Raw genomic sequence first — 26,374 nt, 5'->3', positions numbered from 1 at the left:
TTAAACTACCATACATTAAAAAACCCCAAAGCACTAAAGTTAGCCCAGCTAGCGATTTGATAAGAGTGGCTGGCCCATGTCACACAGGTTGAACACTGAGATAACTGTGCTTTCTGAAATCCCAGGGAGTTAGAGTTTTAGCCATAGAAGACTGTTCTCACAAAACAAATAAATGTTCTTCTATTAGAAAAGCAGCCCACTTGGGCCAGAACGCAAACTGCACAGATGCTGCATAAATGCAGTCGCACAGGACTTCTTGTGTTAACTGAAGTAGGCACAAAAATCATCTGTCTTATAGTGGAGCTTTTGAAAACCCTTGAAGACAAGCAGTGATTGCAACAATGTTTATTTTTCAAACGTGTTTCGACTGGGTTGCTAATTACGTAGCTCCTTGTGCAGTCATGTAGGGGACATATCATTCCGTTAACTGTGTAAGTTAAATGAAGTAAAATAAATGATGGTAATCGTAATACTACAAAAGCTTTGATAGGGAAATTGCTATGAAAGAACAATGTTGATAAAAGATGGCAACAGAATCCTCTTAGTTATATGCAGCAAGATTTAACTGTTTATATGCATTAAAAGCTTCAACGTTGGGTAAGAGCAGAACACTGATTTTTGTTAAAACCAGAAGGGATTTCAGTATTCTTGCAGTTTTGCTGTGAATATCCTAGTATTTACAGATCTTAAATTCTAAAGCTGTATGGCTATTTCAGAACCTCATCTACTTTTTTAAAATAAATTCCTCATATTCAGAGTAGCAGAGGAAGCCTTAGAAAAATTATCTAATCCCCTCAAAAGTTTTGACAGCTTCACGGAAGAAAGTCAGATAGCTTTGAAACTCAAGAATACCATTTTTTCTGAATGAGTCTCAAATACACCTTAATATCAGTGTTTTAAGCAATTTTCTCAAACTATTTTTAACAACCCTGTTTAGAAACAGTGAAACCACACCCTGTGTTGAGTGAACATTTCCATGCTCTTTTTTTGTGGGCTTTCTACTTGCTTGTCTAGGTAAGATCTTCCACATGCTTTCAAGGGTGCCAGTGCTACATCTGTATGAGCAAGCAGGGTAGGACAGCTGGACTGGCTCTCCTACCTAACAATATTAGGCAGTCCATGCCCATGCTGTATGTATTTTGGGATTCTTTCCTTTAGACTGGTTCAGTCCCACTAATGCCTGCAGCATGGCGGGTATAGTGCTAATGCACTAATGCACAACTTCCAGTTTTATTACCCACCAAATAAAACAGTTTGTGTCCTTGGAGACTGCTCTACAGTGTCAGCCAAAGCACAGTCAGCTGGGGTGTTTGATGATTCTCTTTGAAAGTGCTCTCCTGATGTCAAATAATACGCTTATTCAGATACATTCCATATTCCTCTACAATTGACAGAAAATTACTCCATTGTCAGTCCTGAAGCTCTTTGCACATTGAGTGACGCTAATAAGGAAGAATGCCATGTCTGCCATTAGAAGTCAGCAACCAATTTTTTGTTGCTGGCAGACACAGGAAGATTAGGGAAACCACTGGTAAAACCACCCTGTCTGTTTTCATCTATTAACCAGTAGCTATAAGGAATATTTTACAGTTTACACTGTAAAATGAAAATCTGTCATGAATGACAGGACGCTGGCAATTTGGGTCATATTTTGTTCCTTGGCAAAGCACTGCTAGGACAGATTGCAGTGTCACAGCAGAGACCGTTATTCATAAGCAAGAGTATTTTTAACGCATGAAAGCAAGAGACATAAGTGTGTTACTTATAATTAATATCTGATGGAAGCAAATATATTAATTCCTTTTGCCTTCCTGAATCCAGTCCACATATAATGAAGAGTTACTGATTTTTGATGGTTCAAGTCCTACCAGCCAACTGGTTCTTGAAGTTGTGCACACCTGGAAGGAAACAGAAACTGGTATGTTGCCCATGGTCAAAATGTGAACTGATAATATGGCTCAGCCCCATGTTCCCATGCCAGGTACCTGTAAGACAGTCAGATTTCTGAGACTAAACCGAAATCATAGAATCATAGAATGGTTTCAGTTGGAAGGGACCTTAAAGAGCATGTAGTTCCAAACCCCCTGCCACAGGCAGGGACACTTCTACTAGACCAGGCTGCTCAAAGCTCCATCCAGCCTGGCTTTGAATACTGCCGGGAATGTGGTACCCTGCTTTGCTTTCTGCTTTGAAAGAAACTGCAGGGAGTAAGAATTAAGATTAGGTGAAGCATCTTTACTGCAAGGCAGAGAAGACCTACTACACCCATCCTGTATATTTTCTCATGGATGTTATTGACAAAGCAGTATGCTGCAAAATTTCACTTTGTTAATGCTCCTTTGAGATGGCAGACTTTTTGGTCTGTCAAGACAATGCTTCAAGTCATGAAAACCCACTTAATTTTGTGAACACCAACAGGCACAATCTTCTGGCCAGTATTTTTGTTGTTTTTTTTTTTTTTAATAAACCAATTTAGAAGTGTGCTGCATACTTTTATGTCAAATGAAATGGTGTTATATGATCATAACTGTAATTGGTTCCCCATAGCTGGTGGAGTATTTGAAAAAAGCTGCATACTAAGTGTTTACAAAGTGGTGAACTAGCACTGGGCCTCATATATGGGACTGGGAGAACTAAAACTCAAGATGGGGCGTGAATGATAGGGAACCTACATATCATTTAATTTTTAGCACTTCTCTGAGATGTATGAGTTTGTGGTCTAACATTTAAGACAGCTAGTTTGCAGCAGTCATGAAAGTTTTCATTATAGTCAATGGAAAGATGAGCATCACCAGAGAGTGATTGGTCCAGCTCCAAGAGATAGATGAATTAGGTTGTTTTAAGGCCAGTGAATCTCTGTGTTTTCAGAAAACCTAAGGATATTGAGAGGCTTACAGAGTTGTCATTAATGGAGGGAATGAAAGCAAAAGCCCCTGCAGTGAATACATCTTATCCATGTTCAGTCATGAGCGGTATCTCATTTTGGCAGTTCACAGAGGTGGGGCTTATTTTGTTACTGTCTCTCTGAAAGGAAAACACTTCTCAACAGAGTATTTGGTGTGAGTCTACTTCACTACCTTGAGTATGTGCTTTTCCAGTTTTCCCAACAAAAATAAGGTTGCTTTAAACTACTCACAGAGCATGGGCTCTTCAATGCCCTAGAGTCCTCAGCTGTTTCACTGGTGGTAAATGTGGCATGGGACCCTCACTCAGGTGGGACCAATCATTGGTGGCTAAGTCTTTAAAGATGCACTCTTCATATACTACAATGCAGTTTAATATAGAGATGAGTACAGAGTTTTGGTCGTGTCCTCTGTCCCTGAAATTTTGAGTATTTCACTATCTATGCCATAGAGTAAATTAGTACCATGAAAAGAAACAAGAAACAGAAAACAAGGAATAGAAACTGTGTATGACTGAGTTTCCTCTGCCAACAGTGATTCTAGCATTTCCTACCTTATGTCCAGAAAATGTATTATTTGTATTATTTCTATTTGTGTAATTTTCACTGCTGAAGCAATGAGAAAACCTATCTACTGAACCCTGACCCTTACAGTCACCTGTGACATGAGTTAATGGGACTATTTTGTTATGCTAATGCAATTTCATTGTCAAAATAAGATTTTAAAGGAAGATTTTTTTTTAATAATAAAAAAATAATTTACCTTGTAATGCTTACCAAAAACAAACAGTGATGCAGATGCTCTGCCACAGTCACTGTTACAGAAACTTGGGCCAGATTGCACTGTCTGTTTGCAGAAAGAAAAACTCATACATTTTCTTCCAGTATGGAAGGAATATAGACATGTGCCTGTCCAGAGCTTGTCAGTGAACTCAGAGACATGACAGCCTCATCACACAGCATGCTGGTAGGCATGGGAAGAACAGACAAGAAAGCTATGGGTAGGCTTCTCCTTCTCTGGCTCTGCAGACACAGGTCTGCAGCAGTGGCAGTGGCAGAGTCAGGGGCTGCACTCTGTCATCTGAGCCATCCCTTTGGGGAGCCAGTGCATCACATCAGCATAAGGAAGCACCTGGCAGTTCAGTTCCAACAGTCCTTCAGGACTGAGCGGAAGGGAACATAGCCCAGTGCTAATACAGAGGTCTGTGACCCTCCTGAAATCTATTTAAACTTCAGGGAACTTCAGCCTGGGGGGAAAACAAAAATTATAGTGATATTTTTTTCCCAAGGGGAGAAGACCTCCTTCTTTAAGGTCTGCTTTGCTTTTGCAATTTGTTCAAGGCATCTCCCACTTTATTTCCTTCCTCACCTCCACACCTTATCTTCTTTCTCCCAGTTTTCTTCCCATACAGTTTTTTATGTAAGAAAAGATGTGAGTTAGTAAAGCAGACTTTGAAGACAATGGAGAGGATGAAAAGTGAGCAATGAACTCAATGGCTAAGACACCTGATGGTTAACTGAAAACAACTGGTCAGTTTTTTGCAGTGAGAAGTTTAATCCCTGCTCTTCAGATGCTTTGGCAGAATGCTGATGTTTAAGATGCTGGACTTACACCTACCTTCATAAGAGGCTACCTCAGCCATAGATAGTTCCTATTATCACCTAACTGTGAAAGTTGTGCAAACATCCGTAGTTTGTGAATCTTTAAGGCAGCCCCACCCAGTAGCTGTTCTGCTATCTGCTGTCTCCTGTATTCTAAGGAAGCACTAAAAACTATGGAAATTCAGCTATGGGATGATGTGAACCAAAGAGATTTTCCTGAATATGAACTGGATGGAAAAAGGGAGTAGTCTGTTTGGTTAGTCTTTATTTGACTCACCTGCTTGAGAACTGGTGATGGTTTTGTGTACATACCTGCACATGGGAAAACCAGTCTCTTTTGGTATTGTAGCAAACTTGGGTGTGTCATGTCTTACAGAAAAATTCTGCTTTATTTTTAGTTCAGGACTACTGATACAGTAATAACAACGATTCTGCGCGTATTATCCTGGGTCTGATCCTATAATTAATTTTTCTGTTCTCAAGAAAAATCCCTATCCCCTGAGCTATCACTCAGAGTCTTGTATGAATGATTTAAAAATAAAAACCTTAATCCCTGGAATTTCTGAACAGGCAGATTTGCTCTCCATGATTTAGTGCTCACTCTGTGAAAAGTACTTCCTTCTTATCGTATACCTGAAGGGTTGTGACATATCCCTTTCACCAGCACACAAAGCCATTAAATTCTTTTACTTCTGAGACAGGTTAAATACAAAATGGCCTAAAAAGCCAGGTATTTCACTCAAAAATTTCCACTAACATGGTTTTGAAGATGCCCCCTGGTAAGCAGCACTGAACCAGAATCTGTTTCCATGCAGGCTAAAAGAAGTGTTTTTAGGGATGCTGATGTCCATGTATAAATGCCAGAGAAGCAAAAAGCTTCTTAGAGATGCTCCTAACACACCCACCTCAGCTCTGCTGTTCACAGATTATCTGGTTTTAGGATGTCAGAGACTGAGGCTACCACCTGTACTAGCTTGCCATAACAGCAGCTATTACAGTTTGCTTCAGGACTTCCCCGCAGCCAGAGAACCGCCAGAAGTATGATCCTTCCCCCAGAAGTGGCTGTGTAGTGCTTAGGAGCTCCTGGAGCCATGCTGTTTCTTGGCTGCAAAGCTGTGGTGCTTAGTCCTGGGGCCACGCTCGTGGCTGCAGCACCAGGGAAGGACTTGCAAAGGAAGTGGTTCTTCAGTGTCCTTGTCAGCATGGGGTGGGCTGTATTACAGCTTGGAAGGTGCAGAGCCTGCAGGCAGCCTGCTTTCCACCACCAGCCCTGCCATGTAGGTATCAGTCACCACAACACCAGTGTGCCTACACTTGTTCTGACCCAGGCATGGCATGAGAAGCTCAATTTTGAGTCCTTGTGTTAAGCACACTAGTCTCCCTTGAGCACCCAGCAGTCAGGGACTAGGAGATGGCTGCTGTCTCCCAGTAAACTCTTAAGGTGATCTTCTTATTGCATGGTGTGAACACATGAAGGTCCATCTACCTGTGCAGTGCCTTCTGCACAAAGAAGTTGGATGCCAACACCCCATGCCAAAAAGGTTATGGTGTAAATGATAAAAGACAGGCAAGGGATGCTGGAGGAGAAATTACTCAGAGTTGAAAAAAACCTGCCTCAGGTCACAGACCCTCTCTATAGGAAAGCTGAATGGAGAACACAGGTCTAATTTCTGGAGTGACACCTCCATTGGCACAGGCTGTCTCCTTGAGAGTGCTGATGGCAATACTGGTGCTGGCTGGTGAAACAGTCCCTAGAGTGAGGATACAAATCAAGTATGATGAAATAAAATGGCAACAGTTTAGTTACGAAGCCTACTATGATCAAACAGTATCTTCCCAAGGTATGAATCATGCTACGGGTTATGTTTTAGTGCAGTAAGACTGGGTTACTAGAGCAGGGTGTGACAGAGCTGGCTGCCAGTATCTTTCATTTTTCTGATTCTCCCCTTCAACTACATGTGTTTGGAACAGTGGCATTTACTTAGTTTTTCGTAATGATCTCTTCAGAGGCTTCCAGTGACTTAATTTTGCATCACCTTGATCCCTTTATATAGGCTCAACAAACTCTTCCTGGTCTTGTAACATCTGGCCACATGTCACCTGCTGACATTGGGTGTCTTTTTGTTCCATGGCAGCTGTGTATTATCATGCCTAGAGAGTAATGACATAATCCTGGCATGTTGTCAGTCTTCACAATAGAAATAGGAGTTCTGCTGCTGTTTCTTTTCATCTGGACACAGTAGACTCTGGATTTGTACTGGTATAATTTCATATTATGAAATGCCATCCCCTGTCTTTGGACTGAGATCACTGTCAAAACTGTTCTAAGAGCCAGACTGAGCTTCTCAAGAGCACAATTTTTTAGCAAGCTGGGCTTGTTCATCTTGGAGAAGAGAAGGAGAAGACAAGGCTGTGTGAAGACCTCATAGCAGCCTTCCACCATCTGAAGAGGGCTATCTACAAGGAGACTGTAGGACAATTGGACAGGGCTAATGGGTTTAAAGGAAAGTTCACGTTAGATATAAGGAAGAAGCTCTTTGCTGAGAAGATGGTGAGGCACTGGAATGGGTTGTTCAAGGAAGCTGTGAATGCTCCATCCCTGGCAGTGTTCAAGGCCAGGCTGGACAGCGCCTTGGGTGGGATGGTTTAGTGTGAGGTGTCCCTGCCCATGCCAGGTGTGTTGGAACTAGATGATCTTAAGGTCCTTTCCAACCCAAACCATTCTGTGATGCTATGATTCTATGTTCTGAAAGCAAGACGGTAATGCAGCACCAAGCAAAGGAATAGCACAAAAATCCTTCAGCAAGGAAGGCAATTTAGAAAGAATTGATAAAAAATCCAACTTTTTCTGTTTTCATCATTCAGGGAGTCTTAGCTGTTGTGTACAATCAAGGGAACAGAGATATATTACTACAGTTGCAGTTTTCATAGACAAACAGGCTTCTGGGACCAGATAAGCTTTAACAGAACAGTAAGTCACATATAAAATGTGAATTTTTTATAATTCATATTGGGCTTGTAACCACAGCCCTCATTAACACACATCCTGTGCCACTCCAAAGTGCAGACATCTTGGTATCTTCCAACATTTTAAAAATTGTACTTCGAACTGATGAAGGCTAAAATGGGAGTTATTCACAACTCAAGACTCAGAAAACAATAAACAAATTCAATTGCAAGGTGCATTTTTCTTCCTTTAGGCAAAGAAAATACTGAGGGCAATCAGCTAAGTAGACACTTGTGTTTACATTATATGGGATAAATGCAACTATAATTTACAGTAGGGTTGGACTTGATCTTTACATTTCAGTAAATGTATTCCTTGCTTGCTGGGTCATTCCACTAAGTCCAGAACCTACTGCAATTATTTTCACACCATAATTATCAGGAGAATCAATTTTACAGACAACATGCTGCTGTAAGGGCTGTGGAAGGTACCCCTCAAACTAATTATTTCATGTAGACTAGAAAGCACACCTTACAGTATCTGAATAGCAGACATACAGAATCATTCATTACTTAGTTTATACATAAGTTTATACATACAAATGTGTACATAGATAGCTTTTTACATATGCTTATTGGTGGATTTAGAGCAATCCACATGTATTCAATGTACTTGACCTAAAGCCAAGTATATGTAACTGCATCTTTATTCTACTACTTTCTGGCTGCCATGACTACCGACTAAATGTCGAAATGCAAGACAATGAAAGGAGACAGTCTGAAAAATCCAATATTCTTCTGGGTTTTGAATGGAATTGTAACTTTGTGAGACATGAAATAAGGATGTCTCATCAGTTTGAATAAAGGCATTAGCTTGTTTTCTGTACACACTTGCAAATGATGTATAAAAGTAGGTTACTTAAAAATGAAGGGTTCCTATCCTTGCAATAATACAGACAATGGCATACACATTATAACTGTGTTAATTAACAATAGTATTTAAAATCTGAATGATCTTAGTAAATGACAAAATAAGCTCTTAGTAAATGACTTTAAAGTTTCTGTATAAAACTGTATTAAGAGTTTGTCTATTTACGTAATTTGTATTTGTGGAGGATTTTGCTTTAAGCCCAATGAGGTGTGATAATTGAGACTGTGTCATGGATACCCGATAATCACATTTATACTCTGGTGCTTTATGTCATATGGTTTAATTCCCCTTTTTTTCATAACAAAGACTACAGAAGTTTAAATGCTTTTATACAAATTTAAGAGTCTGCTTAGTTTGGTATATGTGGGAACAAGAGTCTGTATTTATTTTGATTATAAGATATTCCAAAGGACTGAATTTCTGGGTCTAATTTTAGGATGTGTCCCTAGGAGGAAGCCTGTCAAGGGTGTGTTTATTCCTGGAGAAATCTTTTCATTCAAAAATAACGTCTTTAGGTTTTGAAGGGCTTTGAAAGCACTGCACAGAGTAAGCAAAAATGAAATCAACTCCCTTATCAACCATGCTGATATGAAGCAGAATTTGTAAAACTCATCTTTTCATTTGGCATTACCTCCTAACCTGTGGGCAGCAGAATGACTAGGGAGAAGAATTTCTGGCAGGTCCCAAAATCTGGAAAGTGGGGCTACTTCTAGATATTTCATTGTTCAGTGTCCACTGTGAAAATTCATTTCACAGCAGTTAAAGACATAAGGCAATTTTCTATTAGTCTTCTACAGAGCTCTCAAGAGGACACAAAAGCACAGTGAGATTTCAGATGGTGTTTCAGTCTATGTCTACATAAACCCATAATTGTCAATGCTGAAAGGTGAAATCTAAGCACCAAAATAGGAACGAACACCGTGGCAGTGACTTCCTTCCTTTTTTTTTTTTAAATAAAATTACAGAAATATTTTCAGTGTATGTAGGCTGGCTCTGAAAGTCCCACAAGGAAGAGGTTTTTGCTGTTTCTTCCACCTTTCTTTTAAATGGGTCAGACTGGGAAAATGGAGAGATGAAGGAGGCAGAGGTATGTACGACTCAGCAGGAGGATAGGTTAGGTTCTGCAGTAGTCGAAGGTGTTTGGTGCTGTGGAGCTATACCTCGGGTACTGCATCCAGTTCTGGGCCCCCAATTTAAGAGGGACATAGAAAAACAGGTGAAGGTCCAGTGAAGGACTACCTGTGAAGAGTGGTAGAAGGGTCAAGGTTGTTTAGGTGGCAAAGAGGTGGCCAAGGGACAATATACTAGCTGCTTACAACTATTTGAAGGAAAGATCAATGAAATGGCAGGCACAAGCTGTTCCACATAACATATACCTGTGCTTCTGTGGCTCCAGAGTTTTCTGTATGTTCTTTAACTAAACTATGCTATTATTACTAATTACCTGATTTATATTTCTACTACTTCTACTATAGAAGTATTTCTATATTTCTGCTATTGTATCCAGACATATCTTTATGCATATATTCAAACATTTTGATTGCTTCCATTAAGCAAATAATGATGCCACTCAACATCGCATTGCTAAAATATATCATAGTTAGGAATAGATTGTAAACATTACAGAATACTTTAATCAGAAGATATGAAAATGAATGGAAAAAAAAAAGAAAAACAAAGAATGACAGCCTCTTCTTTGAAGCCATGTGGATTGTGCAAAGAAATTAGTATATTATTCAGAATTGATTAAATTGTCTGGGATAAAACATTTGCTGATGGAATATTTTATTACAACTGATGCTACAATAAAACTAGAACAAGAACCATTGGTCAGAGGAAGCAATTTGTGTTTTAAGTAGCTCTGCTCAGACTTGCATCATAGAAATACATATTCTTTTTACAATGTAAAATTAATCTTAAATGTCTACACTATAACAATTTATATGGACTTTCAGTAATGTGACTGCTGTAAATGAAATCTTTCACAATCCACCTCTTTTCTTTTTCTTTCTCTTCTCCTTCCTTCTTTTTCAATTCAGTGATTTTTTTCCCGTGCTGAAACATTACTGAAGATTTTTAGAATTCATTTGCTCTGTCAGTCTATTTATCTTTCTGCAGCTATGTATCTGTTAGACAGAGCCTCTCTGTCCCTATTTTTCTGCAGTACTGGCCTCCACTTGAGCAGAGGAGGATCTTGAATTCAGAAACACTGCTTTACTACTAAAAGGAACCACACGAGGAGTCAATCCCTGCAGAGATGCTCCCTTGGTTTCTGTGGGGCTCTGGTGTGAAGGTGCTTAGCTCATTTAGAATAAAATAGCTAGATTTTCAGGGCACTGTGCACCAGCATGTCCCAGCATCAGAAGCCTGTCACTCAAGGCAAATCAGAACTTATTCTATGTATCAGCCCATCCTTTCTAACAGACTTATCAAATTTCCAGAACTGGGTTGGCCTTCGTATTTTTCAATATTTTGTATTTTTTCAGTAAGTAGCAGGACCTGGAGATAGCCAAGTGCCAACTTGTAGCAGTCTGGTTTTTCTCTTTTTTGTATAATCAAATTCTTTTTTATGTATTAAAAAATCTCCTTTCCTGTATAATCAAATCCTCCTTTATTAGTGTAGTTGGCTTTTGTATGACTTTTCAAAATAATAAATATATTTCCTTCCTAAGATGATGCTTTGGGAGATTTAAAGGAGGAAAAAAATGAGTTCATCATGCTTAAATCAACATGGGTCTACTACCATAGATTTCTGCTGTTTTAGGATCTAATTCTAGCAAGGCTGGTGTTCCTGGTCGTTGCACATCTGAGCAGCTTAAATGTGTGACCCATACACCACAGTGAGACATTGCTATTTCCTACTTAATGCCACCCTTCTTCTTCCACTGCACTAGAAAATATGGGAGTCCTCCTTCCACTGAATATGACTTTGTTAAATTGCAATTTGGCCTACAGTTCTCTTGGCTGAAGGGCTGCCTCTTGTTGAGTTTTGGAGAAGCTCTTAGCAAAAATTATTTCACTATTTCTAGTAAGATGACGAGGGAAAAATAGATGCATGCGGTAAATTAAACAAGCACTTATTTTATTTGTTTGGAAGGCTCTAGAGCTTTGTGCCAGGAAATCATTCCTCATTTGAAAAATCTGCCCAGGCCTGGCTGTGGAAGAAGTCACTGAAATATCTGCTTTAAAGCTTCAACTGTGGCTGGCAGAAACACAACCGAGCTTTACAGCCAGTTGATTTGCAGTCCTCCTCCTTGTCACTGTGGACTAAAGGAGAGCTGGAAATCAGGAGAAGAAAAGAACTATCTTGTGGTCTTAATTCCTTCCCTTCTGGCCCAACAGAAGTGTGGAGGATTAGCAATTAGCAGAAGGAATGGGCTGCGTGAAGGAACGGCAGTTCAATATGCCTGGTGAAAGAAATTGCAAAGAGAGGACGAATTAAAAATAAAAGAATAAGAAAAAGGGTAAAGTCAGTCAGGAAATGGGATGATTGAAACTGGACCAAGAATAAGGGTGATACTATGACTGAATAGATGATGAGATTAGGCTACGAAAATGAGGGAAAAATACCAAGGAAATGGATTGGGACTGGAAATCAGTAGGTGGTGGGGATGGAGCAGATGGAAAACTCTGATGAGGACAGCGGATTGCTCACAAGAATGCCTTCCTGACTGCTAACTCAGACTTGAATATGTAAATGACACTAAAAGACTACAGAAATATTAGAGGAGCAGTTCAGGGGCAGACTGAGGTCCCTAACACTCTGTTTCCAGTCTTTGTTTTAATCTAGGAAATTATATCCATCTAATTACATAGAAAAATACTAAATGTAATTTTGTAAACTTTGTAATGTAGATTACCCCTGTTTGATTCTCTAAATGCCTTGAGTTTTCTGCCAGGGGTCAGTATTTATTCTTACTGTGGCAATTTTTTACCCTTGGCAGGACTGTTCACATCTTCTGTGCAGAAATCAGCACTAACCCTAACCCTAACCCTGTTTTTCAGGTCTCCTACCACTAGAAGGTGGAGTTCTTTACACCACTAATCTAACACAGTATGATTCTCTAAGGAAGGTATTTCCTTTTTTAACATTTCCTTGAAAAAAAATAAATGCATTTCAAAAAGGAATAGCTTGAATCCTCAATGCAGATTAAAATCAGTATCTTACTATTATCTTTCTTAAGAAGTCATTATTGATATTTTTCTTAGAAAATAATGATATTTAGAGATAGAAAATTATTTCTCCGGCAGGAAGATATTTGCCTTGAGAACAAGTGGTTTGTTGACAAACATTAAATATTTTGGTTTTTAAACCACAATGAGTATGGGGATTCTTTCCTACCTATAATATATAATATTGAAAGCTCCCTGATTGCAGTCTTGACAGTGTGAAAAAAGAATAAAAATCCAAACACATAGAAAAAAATATTATCTTAGAAATAAGTCTTTTGTATTACTCTACATAATAAATGGAATAAATGCCAGTAAAGGCTAATCATACGGGTTATAGGAGTGAATTTCACTTTAAATAAAAGAAGTATTTGAAAAACTATAAAGCTTGATTCATGCATCCATTTTAAATCAGAAGATTTCCTAGGGGAATGCAAACATTTTTTTACAGATCCATTCAGGTAGCTGGAGGAATTGCAGTACAAAAACAAAATTTGCTACACTTTTATGTACAAGTATAGCTAAATTATTTTGTGCATCTTTGACCTGGCTGTAGTCTCTGCAGCCTTTTGTAAAGGACAAAAGTCCTTTACAGTAATAATTAACTGTAATAACATTGAACTGTAATAATAGTAACTGTAATAATATTGAACACTTAAAGGAGTGGAAACCAGATGATGAATGTGAACATGCGTATATCGGAAATTTTAGGCCAAAAGGATAATTTGTCTTTTCAATAACTTTAGATAGGATCAAAAATAGTACAAAGATCAAAAGTTCTAGCTACATAGTCATATAGTGACTAGTGATTGTATTTAAATGTAAAAAATGTAAGCATTATAAGGTACCTTAGCTAGCTTCAGGTAAAGCATACCTTACCTTAAGGTAAATTCTCAATTTGTAGACTTATACACCAATCAGTAATATTAAATATACACATCATTGTTCTTTCTTTACCTAAAAAATCCCCCAAGGATTATAAAAAGAACCTAAATGCTAATACAGCTTCAGATGGTAAATTGCTTGGTTTCCTAGTTTGATCACTACGGATTTCGCAACTTCTGTAACATTCAAGCATTGTTACACATTTTCATGCACTCTGGGACATAACCTCACATCACAGCTCTGGGGCAAGTATTGAAGATTATCCCCATCTTAATGAAGAGAAAGTCAGTTCATAAAATGTTTAACGGAAAAATCTGATAAAGGAGCTAGGTGCCTAAATTGATGTTTAAGAAAAATTTAGGCTTCTAAATAAAAAAAATGCAGATTCTGCAAATTCCTGCATGGCTGCAGAGCGATCATGAACATCCATAAATAGTACAATTTGTGCTCATCAAATTGGTGGTGCACTGTAGTGTGCTACTTTTTTGTACAAGCAAGGGTGCCTCAGACTTGAACTGTTTACTCCCCTAACACTGGGAACTGGATGTTCTTCCAACCCAGACCTTGTCCTCTGAAGAAATCTGTATAGCCTACTTCGTGAGAGCATGTTGCATGTATAGATAGGTCAGGGTCCTGCACAAATGGAGGGACAGCTGTTGATTTCTTTTAACATGCAGCAGAAAGAAAATGTTGCTGGCATTCTTAAGGTTCTTTGGAACAACTGTCTACAGTGAGCACCTTTGACTGGGAAGTGCCAGAGCTGAGTTCAACCTCTTGCAGAAATTAGGGCATTCAAGGTGAAGGGTCCCATCTGCCACCCAATGAAGCTCAAGTTTTATTTTCTGCTCTGGTCTGTTTTGCTGTATCATGCAAAATCCAGCAATGGTCTTATAAGCCAGAGCTTCCCACTTATAGGTGGAGGTCATCTTCCCTCCTGTGTGCTCTCTTGTCCTCTCTCCAGCATGATGCTCTTCCCACAGAAGGGTGGAAAGGGGCCACAGCTTGGTGGCTCTAGTTTTCTCTGGGGAGGGACAAGGACCACCAGATCTCAGTAGAGTACTTGGAGGCCAACCACCAGTTGTCTGCCTGAGGGGCAGGAGTGCACTCGCTGACACCTCTTTTTCCTCCCACCACGATGGAGGAGACTGAAGCAGGGTTTCTCTGCAGCCACAGATTAAGTTCCCAAGGGACAGTTGAAGTCTCACCATTCCCCACTGCATCTCCCTCTGGGTCACTAAGTGATGAGTACCTTCACTCTGGGCAGCTCCCAGCAATATTCTGTTCAGCCATAGCCAGAGGCACTGACCTTTCCTGGTGTGTTGAGGAGGTGCAGTCACACCTGGATCCCATCAGAGGTGCCTTAGAACTTTAGTTACTCTATCCTAAGTCACCTCTCTAGACTACACCGCCTGCTTGGGGGAAAAGTGGAAAGAATCCCCCAAAGCCCCACCAAATCCTAACAATGCTGTTTTGTGATTGAGTGCATGAAGGATCACAATGTCTCCACACAGTAACTGCTACAACAGTGATGTGTTTTGTGTATTAGAATGAATGCATAAATTATAATTTATTAGTAAACTTCTTGGATTAGATAGCTATACCTTTAAAAATACATTTCTAAATATCACCAACTTCAGCAGAGTTGAATGTCTTGTGCAGATGCTGGCATCAGTTTAACTGCATATCCCGGTGGGAAGAGCTTAAATTCATCTCATCGGTTAAACTATATTTTAGCAGACAGAAAAAGGAAACATGCAACGAATGGAAAATCAAATAATTACAGAGTAGTTTTTTTTTTTGCTGGTATTGCTCAGACACACGATGTCTTGAGTATTGTAATCCCAGAAGCTAGCGTTTGTGCATTGGTCCTTTTCATTTGACTGAGGATGCAGGTCTGTGCAGATTGAGGTCTCTGAAGCAATTTTTTTCTGGTTTTGAAAAATGTTGAGCAACCAGAGCAATAGATACTGCCTGTGCTATAGTCATGGGAGCTCAGCACCTAGCAGGACTGAGTATGTGTCCCAGGTAGAATTGCTGGCTCATGATCACAGGAGGACTCACACAGAAACCATCACCACCTGACTGTATCCACAGAATTCATAGCATGAGCATTTTGTGCAGCCTAGAAAGAACTGTGAATGGCACACTTTCCTTCAAATCATCCAGCAATTTCTGCGGCCCACATGGGATGAGGATCAGCTGATGGTGCTGAAGTTAGTGGTTGAACTCCCTTGGCTCCATCAAAGCAAGCCTTATTTGCAAAGTTGGTTCATCTATCATCCATTTTATGGATACTTCTGAAGAACACGTTCTCTATAAGCTACCTGGTAACAGCAACAGTTCTTTTGTTTATAAAGGTGACTTGTACGGAGAACATTGGATTTTTCAAGGTAGTTACTGCAGAGATAAGTGAGCACTGGTTCATGATGTGATATTTGATCCTCCTTAAAGCACCAGGCAGTACCAGCTGTGAAGGCTGGTAACAGAAGCTGACAGGCAAATTTACTCAGTATACATATACAGCCTGGGGGAAGCACACCAAGTGAGAAGACTTGTTGGAGGACTTTAGTCCCAGCTGTGATTTTGCCTGCTGGTCACAGGGCTAGGAGCCACCCTCAGTCACTCACATTCAAGTGGTAGCTTTCTTGCTGTATAATCTTTATAAAACCTTTTAGCAAGTTCATTTTCCAACTGTATTATTTGGAGTGACACCATTTTAGGATGGTGTCACTTTAAGACACCTAGAGCCTTATGTTTTTCAGGAATGATGAACACCTCTTGTTCCTTTTGATTATGAAGGTAGTTAAATTAGACCTACATGAAAATGCTGCATGGGTCAAGTATTGGCCAGACCTACCTGTCATAGGAACATTTTGATCTCTCTGTTTCAGACTACATAATAATGCCTACTACTCACAGAAGGCTCTTAGGAGAAATAATCAGTTAATTTCATATAGTCTTTGAAGGCTAAAATGCAATCTAAAAATATTGCTGGATTTGACTGTCTCATCTCTCTTCTGCAATGAGGTGGTTGGTTTTTTATGTTGGTTTTTTTTTTTTATTAATGCTATTAATTTGAAAATGAAGAATCCTTTTGTAAAGGAATAGCTATAAATGCACCAGAGAAATCCTAGCCATAAGACTAGATTACACATACATTAATATTAAAAAATAGCTGCGTAAAATGTGATCTAGAGAAATGTATTATTGTTGTAAAATTCCAAAGAAATGAAAAACAAAAAAAATAAATCCATGGTGAATTAAAAGCAATTCAAATTGACAAAATCAATGTGAATTAATTCCAGGTATACTTTATCAAAAAGGGAAGCCTTCAGTTTAAATAGAACTTATATTAGAACAAAGAGGTGATGGAGGTGGAGGTGAGAGAACATTTTAGAAGTGTTCAAGCTGCTGAATTTTATTTTTATTTCCTCAGTATGTTATGGGATCTCTTCCATAAGATGATGGAATAGATGATGCTTCCATGCTCCTGCGTCTACACTTCACAGGGTAAGTAAAGAACTGCTATGAAGCAACATAAATTCCCAGCCATATGGACTGTTTTTACTGCCTCAGTTCTCAATAGCAGGAAGAGTAATCTACTTTTTAAAAACAGGGAAAGAATGTACATGGGTGTTAATCTTCAGGTCTCCAGTGAACTGTACTTGCCACAGACTTTATATTAGCTTAGTAATCACAATTTTTGGAAAAATAAACTAGTTGAAATGTTTCTTCTAGATCTTGAGAGAAGTTGGAATAACAGTGTCTCAGTCAAATCACATTTCTGCTGACATTATGAGACAACAAACTCTTCTGAATCTTGTCTAAATTCATTCTCATCTTAATTTCCTATTTGTCTATTCAAATATGCAATTTTATGACAGCTGAAAATGATGTAGTGATGATTTGTGTTAATTTATTTATAAAAGGGGAAAACTGCATTTATTTATAAAAGCAGGAGGTTAAAGCCTTCTGCTAAAAACTGCATAATATGGAAAGGAGCATGCTCTGTTCAAATGCAGCCTGGCACCTAGCCATATGCTGTTTAACTTGAAGCTTGTCGCTGCCATTGATGTCCAGATGACTACTCATGCACAGTTGTGGAATATCAAGCAATTCTTGAAGTGTACTGGCAGATCAGAGGCAAAATGCCTACCCCTAGTTATTAAAATAATTAAACCAGTTAAATTCAACAACCATAGTTACTTGTGACTTCATATGTACGTTTGTATACCAGATAAAAGAATAATGCAGTACTCAGTTAATAGGCAGACTTAACAGTGACACTGCTTCCATCAAGCTAAGTGAAGGAAGACTGAGCTTGTAACTAAAATGCAGATGACAAAGTAGAAGAACAACTCTGAAGCACTTTTACAACAGTATAATCAGTCTTACTGAGATATGCAAAGGAGGCAGCACGAAGCTGCCTGAACGCTCTTCTGTTTCCTCAGAATCCCACCTATTTATAACCTCACAGAGTTTCTGACTGTCTTAAAAGCAGTTTGAATTAAAACACTTCTTTAACACATTATTAACACATATCCCATATACTTCTGTTAAACAACTTCCTGTAAAATAAACAAGAACCATAATAGTGACTGAGACTTTCTGTGTGACGATTGTCTAAAGATGTCTCCAAAATAAATTCTTTAAATTAAACACTGCAAGGAAAGAATGAAATAATGGTTTCAGACAACTTATTTAGCTCTACTGGCATCACTGACAGTTTCACCCTCACACTGCCGTGTACAGACCCTAAGGAATTTTATCCAGCCAGATGCATGGCCTATAAGTTAGGCAGCATAATGCATGAAGGAGTCCATTCATCCAACCCTGGCTTCATTTGGAGGATGGTGTCAAGGGGAGGATGCAATTTAAAAGCTCCCAGAATGTCCGTATGGTTGTGTTATATGAAATTTAAAAAGAAGACACACTTAACTATAAATACATAAATGTGTGTGTGCCTCATGTGCATCATTCACATACTCTGTAAGCTAAACAGAAAGAACTCCATGGGTCTTGAGGGTGTATTGAGCACCAGACGTTCCTGCAGCTGTGGAAATTCCTACATATGACAAAGGAGCTTTCCTTAAAACCTTTTATTAACAGAGCCGAAGAGAAAATTAGGATTAATTCTGCCTTCTATGGCAGAAAATAAACACAGGCTTATCAAGGTATTTAGCATTTGCCTAACCTGCGTTACATGCTGTTCTGTCCAAAGCCACAGGACTATTCGCATGCTCAAATTCAGACACCTGCTTAAGTGCCTTGCTGGACCAGGGCCAGAAACATAATAGAGGGCCAGCTTAAGCTGATTAGAAATGTTCTGTTGGCTCTGGTGGCAGCAGGATCAAGCCTTCACTGCCACTTTGCAAAATACGGTGCTCAACAGGGAAAAAAAAAGGGAAAAAGTCAGGCACTCTGTAGTTGTCTCAGTGGTCTACTGGGTAGAGCTTGAGTACAAAACAAATGTAGCTTATTTAGCACTAACTGGAAAAGTGTATGACTAAGAATGCATCTATTTTTTCCACATGAAAATAAAATTTGTTGCCTTGAAGAAACTCTCATGATAAAGTGGCTTACTCTAATCAGCTGCCTAGATCCAAATTTTCTCTACAAATAACTATGCCAAGGAAGAATAAGGTTTAAAGAAATGGTGAAGAGCATACTCAACCTTTGGGAGTCTAAAGAGGGAAGATGCTTTTAATAATGTATCTTTCACTTTTTTTATTGTATGCCGCTGCAATTAGTGTTGTTAGAAACCCAAACTAGGTAATTACATTGCTTTTTATTGCTTGCATATGTAGCTCCTTAACCAGATATTAATAGGTAAACTGGCGAGACACGGTCAGCCTGTCCCTAGGCAAACCCAAGTGATTCCAGGCGTCTCTTGCTGCAGAAACCTTCCCATTTGCCTGCTGTGAGACAATTAATCGAAGGCTGAAGAGCCCTTTCTTCCCTAGTGACAGAATTCCTAACAGGGCCTTCTGCGGAGATCAGTCTCTGACTGCCTGCAAATTATCAATACTGATTACCAGACTGCTGCAGTGGGGAGGGGACGGCGTGCTCGGCACTGCAGGGCTGGCCAGACTCCCACAGCCCTGCTTCCCCTCTTCTGCTTGCACCTATAGCTGTCTCATGCCTTGTTCCCAGGGGTGCCATGGCCAGTTAAAATGCTTTCAGTCCACACTAATAATTCCTCAGGATTGGATCATAAACGTTCAAATGAATAAATACATAATGTATCAGTGACAAGAGGATTTGGTATAACTTTGTGATTTAGAGAGAGAGTCTGCACAAAATGGGAATTTGAATGGGTTTTGTTTCTTGGAGAAGGATAATAACTGTGTTGGAGCTCTCCAACCTTATTCTGCGGGATTTGTGCGTGCATGACTTTAATGGTGAATGATTGTGAAAACTTGAATGCGTAACCGTAGGTCCTGCCTCATTTGCCCCAAAAGAAAAATCAAGGATCAGTAGTGCCTGGATGCTTTCAGCAGCCTCTTCGCTCACTCCCACACCCTCCACTACGAACCCCCCCGCGCCCCCCCGCCTCCCTCGAACAAAGGGGCTGGCGCGGGGCTGCGCCTTTCGCTCCCGCCGCAGGCGCCGGGATAACCGCCCGATAGCCAGAGAGCACCGGAGAGCAAAGGGCTGCCGGTGGCTCTCGGGGCTGGGGCTGCGGCGGGGGGAGCGCGGCTCGCCCGGCCCCACCCGGCCTCTCCCCTGAGCCCGGCGGGGGAAGAGGCGGGGGGCGCGGCTGCAGGGCGCGGCTCTGGCCGAAGGATGGAGGAGGGGGGAAACGGGAGGGTGAGAGGATGTTCTTGCAGCTCACAACCTCAAGGTACCAACAGCCCCCGGGACAGAGAAAACCAGGGTGAAAGCTGCTAGAAAATACCAGCTACCCATGATGCAGTGACCTGCTTCAGCCTGTCCCCCAGTCCCCATTATTCCCCCCGCCAGACTGCAGGTGCGGGGAGCACCTGGGCAGCAGCCGAGCGGCGACTCCCGCTGCCACCGACCCCCCCCGCCACCGCCCCTTCCGCCGGGCTGGGCGCGGCAGGCCCGCAGTGCGCGCCGCGGCCGGTGCCCGCCCCGCTGCAGCCCCCCCACCCGACCCTTCCCCGTCCCCACGGCACCATCACGGGCACCCGCACCCCCCTGGTCCGGCGGTACCTGTCCCCCTTGCCTGCTTTTCTTCTCCTCTCTACGCGGTGTGTTTCAGGAACAGAGGGGAGCACAGACTGGGGGCTACAACGGCGGGGGGAGGTGTATCTATAGCGGGGATAACTTTCCGGTTCGTTTTCTTTTATATATATATATATATATATTTAATATATATATTAATACCATAATACATATATTAAACTTCAAAATAACAAAAGCTGTTTCAAAATCAGGCTGTGCTCATGTGCCGACCTCACCCATCAGTAAATAATTAATCCCATCTCAGGATGTTAAAAGAGCCCCGGGGTCCCCCACCCTCTCCTTTTTTTTTTTTTTTTTTTTTTTTTTAATCAAAGAAATAAAACAATCCGCTTAGCATTGTCTTGATTTCCTCCTAAACTCTATGGATGCTGAGAGGAGTGGCCAGTGCCAGCAGCATTCCCAGGGAATAGTGGCCGGTGTATTGGCTGCAGGAAAGAGAGGCATTTTCTTACCCATCGCTGTTTTGGCCATGGTGGGATGCGCAGGCTCTCAGAGGCTGTGAAGGCAAAGGGGTCCAGCTACAGCGGCGGAGAGAGGGAGAGGAGACTGAGTAAGGCACTGAGTCAGCAGAGTGGGGCTGTGCAAGAGAAGGAGTGAGAGGCAGGAGCCCATGAATAATTATCACTCCTCTACCCAAGCAGATTGGCTCTAGAGGTCCCCTGACATGACTCCTGCAGAGCCAGAATCTCCGGGCATTAAATATTGATCCACCAATGGTGCTGGAGTACAAAGTGCCAGAATGCAGTTTGAAAAGGAAATCAGCCCTTGAATGCCTCTCCCCCCTCGGCCTGGCTTCGATAGTACATTCCATGTCAAATGTTTTATGTCCTACACGAGAGAAGCCTATTGGTGTTGAAGGCTCTGCTGTTGCTACCTGTAAAACATGTACAAATTCATTTTAACACATTTTACTCCAAAGACGACCAAAGGAAGAAGGGACCAACACAAGGGATTTTCTAAACCGTTTCAGTAAAACTGCTGCTCAGATTATTTTTACCTCTGCATCCCATTTCTTACAAAGGTATACAGATACCACAAACAATAGTTTTATATTGATTTTTTTCTCCATGTTGGTATTTTAGTATCCCCAGACCTCACCATGGACAATTGGAACTCTGCTAAAACATGGGGAATGGCAGCTGGACCTGCTTACACTCTTGAAGGGCTCTGGAAAGCCAAACTCAGGATAATTGGGAAAAGAAATCAATAACCACTCCCCTGCTGTGCTATAATACAAGCCACTGGGAAGCTGTGAGCTTGATTCACCTGATAAAGTGTTCAGGATGGGACCTGATGTCAGTATCATATGAAAGGGGCTGGACACATTGTAAGGATTCTCTACATTCACTTTAAGGATTCTCTCTCCCCAGCAAGAGGAACACCAGTGACATGACTGATAGACAGTACACAAATGTGGGTGTTTAATTCAAATTCTTGCTTGAAACATGGCAGTGATGGGGCCTATTTGTACACCTCCTAGGGCTGGAAGCAGTTGCTTGCCTGGAGGAGACAGTATCCAAGAGGGTAGTGCAAAGAGGAGGACACTCCATCTTTACTGTCTAATCCATGTGCTGTCCAGCTGGAGCTCATTTGCGTCTCCCAAGGGAAACCAGCCCTATTGTTAGAAGCTATCAGTGATAACAGGCTCCCACGCTGCTTGTAGACAGACATGGCAAATTTTCAGCTTGGAATTTGGAGGATGCTACTTGTGGAGTTGTTTCACAGTGTGTATGGGTGGGTGAGAAAAGTAGGAGAGAGGCAGAGGTCTCCCGTGTGGAGCTGTGCTCTCCTGGAGCAGCCAGAGCGCAGGCACCATTCTCCTTCCTTCAGTGGTGCTATTGCAGCTGCACAGTCCCAGTGGTGTGCCTGCACTGGGTGGGATGCTCTTCCTCCACGTGTGCTTCCTTAGGACAGGTATCATAGGATTACACTTTTCAAGCTTCCTTGATGTCAGTGAACAGCATCTTCGAGTAGAGCAGGACCCTGAGCATGAGTCTCAGGGCCAGCTATCTCTTTCGGAGTCACTACTGGTGATTTCTGAATTGCAGGAACTTTTTTTTTAAATTAATGAATTTATTTATTTATTTAAATTTAAATGAGAATAGTAAAGACTGGAAGTGATTCTGGGGAGAGGAGCATCCCCAGACTGCACAATGTGCCCAGGGAGATGTGTGTGATTCTCAGGGTGTGAGCTGTGGTGGGGCAGATGCTGCGGTGGCTGCCTGAAGAGGCAGCACAGCTCGGCGGAGGGGGTGAGGTGCTGGGATGCAGGGGCTGGGCAATCCCCTGCCTGCAAGGCACCGAGAGGAGTAAGGCGGCCGGAGGGCCCTGCGGCCTTTTGAGGGAAAACACTTCTGGGCCTTCAGCTGTGGCTGCGTATGGGCTGGGGTGAGCAGGGGACAGATACCTGATAGTGTTGAGGTGTCTATAGTGAGAGGAGCTGGCTTCTGGAAGGAAATGGTGAGAAACATGGGTGCAGCGCATGGGAGGGCGGAGGGAGGGGCACGCCTCTCCCTAACCGAGAGCACCCCCAGCCCCCGGTACCCCTGCAGGGGCGGCCGTACCCCGGGCCAGGCGGGGCAGCAGACGGGAGCACAGATCTGCGCGGCGCGGTCGGAGAGTGTCTGGGCGCTGTCCGTGGTGCTGGAGGCGACTGCACTACCGCGGCCAGAGTGAGGGCGGACAGGCAAGGAGTGGGCAAGCGGGGAGACAGGCAGGGAGGCAGGGAAGAAGAGGTAGGGAGATAGGCAGAGGAAGTAGGCACGCACAGAGGAGGGGCAGGCAGGGCTGGGGTAGGCAGTACTGGGCGCGGCTGTCCTCCCCCTCGCCCCCCCGCGGGCCCTGCGCCAGCTCGGCAGCCGCAGAGCGGAGCGGGTGAGGGGCCGCGGTGAGGCTCCGCCCGGCCGCTCCCCGCTCCCCTGCTTCCTTCCCGGCACGGGGCTGCACCGAGAAGCGGTGAGGCTCGGCTGCCCGGGGAGGAGGGGGCGCAAGGACTGCGCTCGGTTCCGTTCTCCGTTTCGTTCCCCCGTCGCAGCACCCGTCACGCCCAGCAGGCAGCAAGCTCCCCCTGGCATCTGTCCTTTTTGTTTAATCCTGTCTCGCCTTTCCTCCGAGCTCAGCCGGCAGCGAAGGGCGGCAGCCACAGCGGGAGGGTTCCCGTCGGCGCTGGGTTCCCACAGCCCCTGCAAGAGCTGGATCGCTCCCGCCCTCCCCGCAGCCACCGCCGCAGGGACAGCAGAACTTCCCGCTCCCGGCCCTGCCACCCGGCGGTGCGGGAGCGGCTCCTTTGCCCGGCCTCCGGTGCTCCAGGCCGGTGACAGGGCGCGGACCCTCCGCACCCGCGTTCCGGGGTAGCCAGCGCTGTGCTGCAGAAGGCTGTCAGGCCGGGAACAGGGGCTTGGCTCTCCCTCAGGGAGAGTGTACGGAGTTGGGGAGAAAGCAGTGCAAGAAGTTGCACGGCAATCAGCTGTCACGTCAAACTCTTGGCATATGCTGGAGCAGTTGAGGCACTCCATATATCATCTCTGATCCACTGCCACCTTTTGATGTTGTGTTTCACATAAATTTTAGAGGGAGTGTGAATCAAGCTCCTGCATGTCCTAGCAAGCCTAGGACTTGTTTTCCTTCACAGTGTGGGCCTTCTCTTGATTGACATTAAAATGCATTTGCAACCTAGCCTGGCTCCAGATGCATGGATGCCCAGGCTTTAAGGATGTGGTGCTGAGCAAAGCACTCCTTAACTGCTTCTAAATAGCAGTGGGATATAACCGGGGCTTTCACCCCACTTTTGTCAGGTGCTTCTCCTGTGGCCTGGGACAGAGCAGTGAAAAACTCTTGTTCTATTCTCCATTTCTTATAAAGGATCTTAATTTTTACCCCCTTGCAGACAAGAGGGAAAGGGAGATGATACTGGAAAGAAAAATATGTATGCAGCACTTTGAAGACTGTTGTTGCTAGGTAAATTAACTGCATTGGCACTGTAATAGTACAAATGGCAGAGATGGGAGTAGGTCATGAATCTCTTTCTGTTTGCCTGGGCTTTGTGTCTCTGCTGCATTGGCTGGGAGACTGTTCAGCCTTGTTTCACTTTCCTAAATAGCTTGAAAAATTCAGCTTTTTCTTACTGACTTTTGGGAGACTTCTTTACCCTTAGCCTTTATCATTGGGAAATGTAACAGACCTTATTTAGGACAGCTGTTTTTATTTCCTTTGGTTACTGTTAGCTCTTCTTTAGGCCTCATGGAGCAAATTCTCTTCGTGTCTATGCAATTTTAGAAAATTAACTAGTAATTAATTCATAATTGGCTTTTTTTCATCCCTATTCCTTCCAACCCCTCACCAAAACCTATGGTAAAAGATATTATTCAGAATCTAAGATGGAGTCCTCGGAATTCAGAAAATAATGGTGCCTGTGCAACCTTAGTTACGCTTCCTGTGCATAAATATCACGATACAGTTTTTAATTATATGCTCATGTTCTACTTTTTCCACTGGATTCTCCCTACACACATAACAAGATGGATGGTCGTCCCTTGGTGAGCACTATTTGATGTTTTGTTTTCATGCTGTTCTCATAAACCAGAACCTTGAAACAGTTCTCTCTGCCTTGAAACCATGGGTACAATAAAGATTTTCTTGCGGGGATGTTTGCCAGAATCTTTTTCTAACATCGGTGAAAAAATCTTTTGTCTAGCTTTATTCATCACAACCGGTTAAGCTAGTTTAGAAGATGTTAGTAGAGTTTGTGTTTCAGGAAGCAGCTAAACCCTGTCTATTTTAATATGAAATTTAGAGAAAGGACTACAAACATATGCAGGTGACATTTTGTAATTTCTGTAATGTTTTGGCTTTTTCTGTAACTTTTCCTGCAATTTTCTGCAGAATGCTATCATACACAAAGCAGATGCAAAGATCAGCTATGTGCTGAAAGGATAGGGAGAATGAAGAGCACTGGTACATATGCATAGCTGTGTCTTATATATGAAGCATGGCACCATTTTCTTCTTAAATTATGTTTTTCTTATCCTTTCATTTTCCTATGTAACATTCGAGTTACAGAAACATAACAGCACGTTGCTGCTGTATTAGCATTTCTCTTGCTTCTGAATTTGTGCTTTTTTGCTGGGTATAGCCTCTCTAAAAATCATTGTGTTAAAGCTTGGTAGTGACTTCATAAGCCAGCTGCAAACAATGTCACCATTAGTGATTTCGGTTGCTGCTCATTCCACATACACGTTAGAATAGCGCAGCTTTAGCACTCGCCTGGTTTCATGCGGGCTTTTATACGTGCATGGCTGCACATGGTGTTCCTTTCAGCAGCATTCAGGAGCACTGTGGGGAAGCTGAATAATTGTATTACACTATTTTCAGGTATTTTTTTCCCCCTAGAAATGTGTAAGTGATGGCTTAGTGTTAACACAGGGATTGTACATGATGAGGTCTCCCTCAGCACCTTTGTCGATGAGATGTGAGCTCTGCCAGGCCATGTGATGAGAGCAGGTTGGTTGTGTCTAGACTGTCCTGTACTGCAAATACATAAACCACCATAGGCCTTATGGGGGAAATAGAGCAAATTGTAGCAGAAACCAATTGTGTCATTCATTCTGAATGAGGACAGCATGTTCATGAGACCATGAGAACTGTTGTGTGGGATCAGATCAGGGGGCCATTTATCCAGTAGCTTGTAAATTGTACATTCTCCCCATCCAAGGCCCCAGCAGGTAACAGGA

General features: G+C 42.3%; 1 protein-coding gene across 1 annotated transcript in view; it reads right to left on the bottom strand.

Moving 5' to 3' along the window:
* STMN2 (stathmin 2) overlaps positions 1–21,341 on the bottom strand; it is a 40,542-nt gene extending 19,201 nt beyond the window's left edge. Inside the window, exon 1 of the mRNA XM_061342952.1 lies at positions 21,098–21,341. Within this exon, the coding sequence (XP_061198936.1) occupies positions 21,098–21,116 (19 nt within the window). The 5' untranslated portion in view covers positions 21,117–21,341. The remainder of the gene's footprint in view (positions 1–21,097) is intronic.
* Positions 21,342–26,374: the final 5,033 nt, after the last annotated feature.

The sequence above is a fragment of the Neopsephotus bourkii genome, unplaced genomic scaffold, assembly GCF_033783945.1.
Source record: "Neopsephotus bourkii isolate Nb327-2 ecotype Australia unplaced genomic scaffold, CSIRO-AGI_Nbou_v1 NB_1820, whole genome shotgun sequence".
Classification (NCBI taxonomy): domain Eukaryota; kingdom Metazoa; phylum Chordata; class Aves; order Psittaciformes; family Psittacidae; genus Neopsephotus; species Neopsephotus bourkii.
The sequence above is the reverse complement of the archived record's forward strand: the minus strand, read 5'-3'. Positions and strand labels throughout refer to the sequence as shown.